Source organism: Trichoplax adhaerens, genomic scaffold (genome assembly GCF_000150275.1).
Source record: "Trichoplax adhaerens TRIADscaffold_24 genomic scaffold, whole genome shotgun sequence".
Lineage (NCBI taxonomy): Eukaryota > Metazoa > Placozoa > Uniplacotomia > Trichoplacea > Trichoplacidae > Trichoplax > Trichoplax adhaerens.
Genome location: NW_002060965.1, coordinates 147,350 through 156,909, shown reverse-complemented (window position 1 = coordinate 156,909; position 9,560 = coordinate 147,350). Strand labels below are relative to the sequence as shown.

The 9,560-nt window shown below is 34.9% G+C and overlaps 2 protein-coding genes across 2 annotated transcripts; one reads left to right on the top strand and one right to left on the bottom strand.

Moving 5' to 3' along the window:
- Positions 1-3,077: 3,077 nt before the first annotated feature.
- TRIADDRAFT_51055 (uncharacterized protein) lies at positions 3,078-4,825 on the top strand (the record flags this gene model as incomplete). The annotated part of the gene is made up of 6 exons (XM_002117420.1): positions 3,078-3,320; positions 3,600-3,710; positions 3,987-4,064; positions 4,149-4,275; positions 4,359-4,550; positions 4,719-4,825. 6 exons carry the CDS (start codon positions 3,078-3,080, stop codon positions 4,823-4,825), a joined length of 858 nt encoding a protein of 285 aa, XP_002117456.1.
- Positions 4,826-7,733: 2,908 nt separating this feature from the next.
- Positions 7,734-8,765, bottom strand: TRIADDRAFT_61431 (uncharacterized protein; the record flags this gene model as incomplete). The annotated part of the gene is made up of 3 exons (XM_002117364.1): positions 7,734-7,782; positions 8,007-8,130; positions 8,561-8,765. 3 exons carry the CDS (start codon positions 8,763-8,765, stop codon positions 7,734-7,736), a joined length of 378 nt encoding a protein of 125 aa, XP_002117400.1.
- Between the last annotated feature and the right edge of the window lie 795 nt (positions 8,766-9,560).

Below are 9,560 nucleotides of genomic sequence, written 5' to 3'. Positions count from 1 at the left end.
TACTTCCAGTCAATAAAATACAGTAACCCTGTTTGCCAAGTTGAAATGTTTTATCTGCTCATGTGGTTATATCAATAAACAAAATACATGTACTATGTGAAAGATACTGAATATTGGGTTGTATACTAAAAATTGCTTACAATTTCATGTCATGGCGATCCATTTGTATACATATGTGCATATAAAATGTGACAATCAGAATATTGATTACAACTTTTTTCATTATCATAGAGTCTTTATCAATAGTGTATAGCCAACTCGTATTATAAATATAGATGAGAAAAGACAACACTCATAGCAAGTACATTTTACCTTCCAATGGGTGAATGCTGATCGTTTAAAATTGAATTCAATCAAAGAGAACATTTTGCTAACTGTTAATAATTACATAAGTAAAGAATGCGCACCCGTTTTATGTAGTAAATAATTAATTTATAATAATTCTACTGTGTACAAGTATAGTACTCGTCCCGATGGGCATACTTTAATTTGTACATTGAAAAGGAAAATTTTAGACTCTATTCGAGCGTTTAGTCTACTGTATAAGTTGGTATGGTCTAGGTATGAACTATCCAATGATATTGGTATCTCGTGCCCACTGCCACATGGAGTTTTCAAGGGTTTCTTCTGAATCTTTTCAATTCTATTTGCATATAGTACCGTAGACATTTTTGCGCTTAGAAAAGGTTGATCATAATTATAACGTACATCATGGCACTTTAAATGTGCCGTCCTTGATAGACTCCTTTTGAAATCAACTGTAGAGTATTATTGCCAAAAGCGTTACTATTGCTGTATGATACTGACCAACGGTGATCTGGTATCATCTTTCGCTTTTAACAGGATAGTAGCAGTAGTGCGTTTTAAACTGGTTAATGCACCCATGTGATTGGGGTACTTTTAAAATTGAAATAATAATAATAATTATAACAAATATTGACTATCTAATGGTATTACCTGCTACTAGTACAGTACGTTGATGTGTTGTACTTGTAAAAAGTAGGGCACAATGTCAATCTGAAGATTACACTATTTTCTTACAGTAACTAGAAGTGAAATGTTAAATACACTGCAATTTCAACTACTATCTATATTACGCTAAATAAGATACTTTTAAGATTAATGGAATACCTTTTTACTTGGTTGTAGATTGATGTTGTTACTTGGCTTCAAGATAGATTTGTTAGCCGAAGAGTCGTTATGAAAGCCATTCATGCTGTTACCATTGGGCGAATAGACCGTGTCGGTGACGGACTTGATGGGCATGAAAGTATTTTCATTTTCACCACTCTGTTGAAAAGCTTGATTCATATTTACTTCCTTGCGTTACGTCTGTACTGTAGAAGGGAAAAAACAAGATACCAATGTTAACGATTAAAAAGAACGACAGCAGATATCCTTCGTCAAGTCGAAATACTCACTGATCCAATTTACATACCACTAATTTAATTGGTTACGTATTATTGCACTAGTAAAAATCGATAATTCTATTACTGTATTGCATAACATCGTACAACAAGCATGAACAACATGCCCAATTCATCATTGAAGCACACTTACAACGACGTTTGGCTTGGTTCGATGAAAAAGGATAAGAATCGCAGTACAAGCAAAAAAAACAAGAAACACACCAACTATCTATCGATCGTCTTGAATAAGGCGTAGTGCTACTGATTGAATTTCTAGCTGGATATCTCCCGATCAAAATAACAAGTTTCGACTCTGTAGCAGTCACTGTCTTGAAGATCTAGTCAATAAGAATACGCTATACCACTTTCAAATGCGATAATGGACAGTTACTGTCGATTTCATGTTCACATTGCAGTTTTTAATGCACGAGCGCATGCATTCAAATTCGATTGTATATATACATTTGGTTAATTAATCAATGAAAAATTTTTGAAATTTAAATCGGAACAATAGAATGTAACGGCTATATTGGAATACAATAGGAGGTGGGTGGAGCAATGCTGCGCAGGTGTAGTCATCTATTGGATACTGTACTGGCTGTACTGACCATACGGACGGTAGAACTGATATAACTTCTATAGAAGAAAAAATAGTGTCTTACAAAGTGATGCTATCGGCTCAAAGAATACATTACTGCCTATTAAGGAAGAATCGATCAAGGTGACGTGAATAATGCTCATAGCTAAAGCACTGGTTAATCATGATGGTCATAGACTACTCAATGCACCAAATTCACTCCGATGTAAATTTAGTAGTCTTATGCACTGGTGCATGGCTGTACAGTATAAGTAAGAATCGTAAATGGCCTCATCCTTCTTCTGGTCATTCTAGTAAAAGACGCTACCCCGGAAACCGTCTATCTTACTAAAGAAAATCAAAGCAAGCAGTTCATGATGATTGCAGAGAGTAGTCTCTTGAAACGACCGTCCTCTGTCCGTCTCTTTCTTGTTTCGGATATCAGCAACCTGCATGGTGGTCTATATGATGTTCGGTTTCCGCTCTGCGCCATAGTAGAATGACCAGAACAAGAAGAGGCCTCCCGATACAAATGAAGCAGTAAAAGAGCCATGCCTTTACTCTTCACTTACTCGTTGCTAGAAATGGAAAACACTCCCTCTCATGAGTGATACGAGTATATCCAAAAATAAACGAATAACACCTAGGAATAGCTGTGTAGAGGCAGATAAACAGCAACAGCGCTGATTCATTCCCTCTATCACGAGTAAGCAAACAAGAAGTCCCACCACGGTAGCGGCTAGGACTAGCGAGGACTGCTGATTCTCGCTAAAGTTATGCCTGTCCAGTGTCCAAATGTCCATGCTTGCTTTCCAACACCCTATCAATACACTCATACAGTAGTCAATGTGACGCTCTATGAAGAGCGTATCGCCTAGTCAGCGTTGACCTGACAACCGAGCAATGAGTGCAGTGTTTGAAAATTAAATCATCAGCAACGCGGACATCTCTCCATACTGAGGTGTACTTCACGATCAGAAATCTGCGATCTTATTCAATCTAGGATCCATTTAGATAGACGTCTTGCGATCATTGCAGCAGTACAAGTCTCCAATTGATTGAGTCGTTACACAAGGAAATTGTTGTTGAAAATGGTAGCGTTTACATGCAATGCATGTGGGGAAAGCGTCAAGAAGAACAAGGTAGAAAAGCATCTAATGCAATGTTCAGGATGCTCTTCCCTTTCCTGCATGGACTGTGGTCAGAGTTTTTACGGTGATAGCTATACTAATCATACCAAATGTATATCTGAAGCTGAAAAATATCAAGGGAAACTCTTTCAAGCCAAGGATAAAGTGAATAAAGGTGAAAAGAAACAGCTGGATTGGACTAAGGTAAGAGTATTTTGCAATGTGGGATACGAACTACGTCAGCTCTAGAATGAATGAATGCATGCATGGGCTTACAATATATATCGAGGATGAGAACTGGATACACGGATGGCATACTAAATCATGCCTAGATGTAATGATACTACACCAAAATGACTTGTTTGCAACATACTTACTGTGTGTATCATGGCGATGCTCTTGCTATCACTGACTTGGATTCCTAACTGTATGTGCAAAGATGCATCTCATTCTAACATGGGACAACTATGTTGTTTTATGTAGAACCTTCAATCGATGACTGCCTCTAAGAATTCTACCAATCCTCGTATCAATTCAATCATACAAAAAATTGCCAACTTTGATAATGTACCGAGAAAGAAGAAGAAATTTATTGTAAGTGCAAATTGCTAAAAGGATGTGTTTTGAGCTATTTGAACTATACTCTAGTCTATTGCATCCATTCATAAAAAAGACGCTATTGCCTAGCGAATAAAGAAAGTAATAAATGGTAGCTCCATTCTGGCAATTGCATTTATACTGCATCATAGAAAGCAACAGCATACCACACTTGTCTACATGGCTCTTAATAATTATTCGACAACGATACGATTCTCTCAGATCACGCTAAAATTAACCTACGCCCAATTTTGATATTCTCTGTTAAAGTAGAATTTCATGAAGAATAGTGTCAAAGTTTATAATGAAGCTTTACTGAACCAAGTCTGGGAATTATTTGCTGCATCGATGGTATGCAAGAATTCATGTCTATTGCCAAGCTTGTCATCCTGTAATGATTCAATATCTTTTGCTAATTTAACGTTTATCTATTAGAATGGTACTCCAGATTCTGCAGAACCACAAGAAAAAGGTCAAGTGACCACTCCAGCAAGACAAGAAGCTGTAGACTTACCCAAAGAACTACCTGTTAATGCTATAAGTGAAGAAAAAAAGACTAAAAGTATGTCGTTATCATTCGTGGGGATTACTGTATCTCTAACTGTAAATACTGTGCCTAATGCTGTCATTATTGATACTTGATAGAGGTCAAAAAGGAAAAATCTTCAAGCAATGTTGAGACCTCATCCCACGTTCCCAACACATCTGCCGAGCCTGATAAAGAAAATAGAAAGGCGAAAAAAAGAAAACTAAAAGAGAACGGTGAAGATAGCTCTAAGCATGGGAAGAAAAAGAAAGTTTCGCCTGTCTCCGATGATACCTATTCAGCTGAGAAACGTAAGAAATTAAAGACTGAAAGTAAAAATATTTCATCTAGCAGTATTGATACACTGACGACAAACAAAAATGGAGATTCTTCAAATGGTAAGAATCTCATCCTTTATACCTTCACCTAGGCTGATTTCACCTCATTACTTCACTCTAACTATTTATTAATAATAATAGCTCACACAGAGAAATTTAACTGGAAAAAGACTATATCGCGAATTGTAAAAAGTACCGAAAAGGGCTCTATTTCCATGAAACATTTAAAGAAAAAGGTTACAAGTTAATTTAAATTGTAAACTTCTTTTAAGAAAATGTGTATTGCAATTTCCCTATTTGGTTATTTTTACAATCGATAAGTAAATAAAACAAATATTATATTGTGGTACAGGTATTTGCCATTTTAGATGAAAGTGGTGATCATTCCCGAACTAGTGGTGCCCTAGATCGTGATGAATTGTTTAAAAAGTGGATTAAAAAATGTAAAAAAATTAAGATAGAGGGTAATCGCGTTTCTGTATTCAAACATACTGCATAGAATGTCATTAATCAATTCTATCGATTGCAAACTCTGAAAAATTACAAGCAAATGCAACTTTCTGTTTTATAGAAAACTTACATAAAAATTCGATTTTGTTATCAATGCATACTTTCCGTACATGTGATAACAATTAAAAAGTAATAAAATGTTCGTTACCAAGGTTTAATATTTGTACAATATGCTAACTGGTAAGTACTATGTTGATACACGTATACGAGAAGATCGTAATGCAGGAATATTAAAAGACATTCCGCAACCTGAAATATGCCTGATGAAATAGTAGCTATATCGCTTATATTATATTTTTTAATCAAGTGACATCTCCTACTATGATATTAATCTAAATCCGGAAATATAAAGGTTCCCTCATTCAAAGTTAAGTTACTCGTAGTTTCCAAAACAATTTTAACTGCAGAGTCTGTTTTTGCATTTGCTACTCTACAATCAATACATAGCTGCATTAAGTGTATTCAAACAAAATTAAAGCTTATGGGCAATCAAGTATCTCGAGTGTGAAGTTACAGATTGCACAATCATCGCAACTGTACACATGTCAATGTATGATTGCAACGATTACCATGGCTCATACCCTTTGTATTTACTCATTCCTATGAACAGCGCCACGTAGGCCATTCAAAGTTAAAAAAATTCCGTATTGGTAAGTTTTCAAGTAAAATGGCGTCTGGTACAGATTCAGAATAAATAATATTTCGAAATCCGTTAACCTTATAAATAAAGCTTGTCTATCGGCAAACAGACATGCAGCTTTATTCATAAGATTTCATCATTGTATCATACGTATTCAGATACCCATAAGCTTGAACGGATTTCATCAGTAGGTATGTCGGTTTCTATTGGGCGATCCTATAAAATTCTGGTATTTCCTCGATTTTATGCTCATAATCCAAAAATTTTCATTACTTTCTACAGATTTGACTAGATCTTGATCAATATCGGCGATAATGGCCACGTATCAACACAAATTTTAAGTACTTTCGGCCACGATTACAAGTTATCATAGAATTGGAAACTAAATCAGCTTATCTTCAAATGAAAAGACATTACCAAACAACTTGGTCAGCTTATGGATTTGCTCATATTAGCATGAAGAGTAATGTCATGAGTCCGCGCACAATTTTCAACCAGAACTGAGTGATGGTACTATCAATGACTTTTGACTTCGTATTGGCAATTTACCGAACGCGATATTGTTATATTGTTCAAAATAGAAGTCTTGCATAAAAGTAGAATCAAGCTTTTATTAAAATTCACCATATTTAATTTATAGTATGACTAATATCATTAACCATAGATTGACTTAGATTTGATACGGTACGCACTAGCAGAGAATAGAGAATAATTATTCTCATTTATCACCCTTGATAGTTATTAAGCTACCACTGTCAATGGGCATAATCTGGTAATCCCTTAATATGGTAAAAGAGCTGTTATTATACGCTGAGATGTATAGTAAACTAACTTAAAGCCTTCATAGTACTGGATTAGTACTTTAAACGCTTCAGAATTGTATACAGTAATAATAGAGTTTAGTTACAGCTTTCGTTTAAGTGATAATTACACTATTTAACCACGATTTATTACGATGACGAAATTTTAATACCTGTAAAGTGATCTATAAAGAATGATATTACATTGTAATAATTTACGAGCATGTGAAAGATGATATCTGATAGTATCTAACTAACATTTAATGCCATACAATGGCATGTGTGCGTATCGGTATTATATGGATTTAAAATTATTTATGTGACAAATTTATAGAGTAATTATTGAAAGAAGTTATCATTGCATTACCGCATTATTATTATTACTTTACTACGAATGATGTCAGTTAGTTATCTTGGATTGCGTTTTATCATAGACCATAACTTAAAAACAAACACTTTCTAAATCAGTTGCAGTAGTTTAAAGTAATTTGTTGCGGTTAATAGCGGAATGAACTAGTTAGCAGGCCTTGACATCGTTACCTTCGTGAATATAATAGTGAAGGAGGAAAGATAAGAAGATTAATATTAATAGAGCTCAATTTGCAAAATTGCTGTATTTTAATAACACAAAGTAATGCATTACGCTTTATTATATCATTTTTAAGTCTATTTCAAGTGATACTATTTAGACTTAATTTATTCTCGGAAAGAATTGTGGAACAGAACAATCAGTAAATTTCGCATTTACTCAAATCAACAATATCGATATATCCACATAGTATACAATTAATTGAAATATTATTCTCATTAGAGTATGCATTTATGATGGTAAAACTTATCCATTATAAAAGGTGATCCAATGTGACACAATCACATGATCGTATTAAGTTAAATGTATCTAATTTACCCATTGCACAAGCCTAATAATTTTACTCTTCATAGAAGGACTACAACATTGTACGATGCAAAAGTACGCTATCTATCACTAATTAATAGTGTCGACAAATGACATTCGCTATTACAGACTACAAATTAAAACTTGCTGAATAATTCATGATTCGATCAAAATTTTTTACATTATCATTACTGATAAATACATCGCCATTGCGATTCTCTCCCAGTTATTACAGGAGAAAATAGTATGTGGCATGTGGATTATCCAATAGTTTAAAACATTACTGAATTTGATAGATATTGCTAGTCATTTTAGTATAAGGAAAAGTCTCTGTTTGTTAGAGCCATTGATTTTACAAACCTAAAATGAGAATCAACATTGTGTATATTAAGAAAATGTCCAATTAATGACTCTTAATTTGGTTTTGTAAAAGATAATAGTAAAGTGCATAAGCATAAATCTAAACTTAATGAGAAAGTATAACTGACAGCATCAAAAAAATATTTTAACTCAACAAAGAGTTCAATGTACGTCTTGCTAATGTATTTGGGAAAGTTTGAAATCTGATGATATAAATTGCTTACTTTGTCATTTCACTGTTTACGTGAACGTGGCGCTTCGATTGCATCCAAGGTTCCTTTTCATTATTATCATGCCATCCATATTCCTGCGATGTCGTCATTGGGGTTTGATAAACTTCTTTCGGTCCTATGTATAATGAATTTACGAATAGACTTGTAATTACTTGTTTGTACTCTAACATGGGAATCGCTAAGAGTTGTGAACCTATTTGATTAGCGCAATAAAGCAGTGCTTGACCGCTCAAGTTTGTATTTGTGACTGTATTGCCAACTGAGAGGGTTTACTAGCAAGTGGACATAGCAGTATCGACAGTATTGACGCAATATTTTACAATTATTTAAAAAATAGAACGCAACATTATTTATTTAATGGAAATAAGTAATCCATAATGTTTAATTGTATTTCCATTTTAATAATGTTTTACTTCAATTCTGTTATTATTTTATTCGTTTCTCGTGACCGATGACCGATAGACTAGAGTACTAAAGAAGCTACATTTATTACAGCGCTGTTACTATTCAATCTATGAGTAGGATTACACAAATTTCTTTATTACCGAGAAGAGATCTTTCATGACGCCTTCTTTTATCTTTATAAATTTCGGAGGAATCCAATTTTATGGCCGTTTTTCTTTCTGTACTAACATCGACCTTGAGGGTTTTCTTTTTAGTATCATAGATATCTTGGGTTTCCTTCTCGTCTCTTAACGAAGCTTTAACTGGATCCTGAACACCGAGTCGTGTTACGTTAAAAAATGCCATCGTTGTATTTCTTGGAATCTCGTGGAATATATCGGAAAATCTTCTTCGCCTCTTTACTCCTTAAAGATCGTATATTAATAGGTAAGATCAGCACTGTTCCTGGCAAGGCCAATTTTTTGCTTTTGAAATTGAAATAACAGTCTAGAACGCTGGTATGGTATCCTTGTTTATGCTTCCATCAGTCTGTGTGTGTAGTTCTAAACACAGGCTCCATTTCGAGTATTGATCCACGATTTGACTTAGCAATTAGACGATTTAGTACACGAAAATAGCGTCGTTGCTAAAGCCGGCCTTGCTGTTGCTGTTGCCTGGCAACTCGACTAGCACTCTTCATCAGACAGTCAGATGGATGCCCAGTTTCATCGTACGGCACTGCACAGTGCACAGTGTACAGTGTGCAGTACAGTACAGTGTACAGTACTGTACTGTACTAGTGTGTGTGTGCTGGCCCTAAATAAACTCAATAACAAGAATATCATTGAGGCCATATGGGACTACTAAAATCACGATTTAAGATTAGGGGTGTTGAAGACCTCTACAGTTTCAGTTCTATACTATGGACTACTAGAAGAAGAACTTCTCTCCAGAATTCCATGTTTGTATGAAACATTGTTTGTTTTACCTCCACAGTTTCAGTGAGAGACCGTAGTGAAAGAGGCTGTTTTCCCCCGTAGCTAGGTATGCAGTGACTACCGTTCTGGACTGGACTACTAGATGAAGACCTGGACAGACAGATCACTCCCTCGGACAGACGGACTTTTCTTTACCAAATTAGGCTGTCACAAATAACTTTAT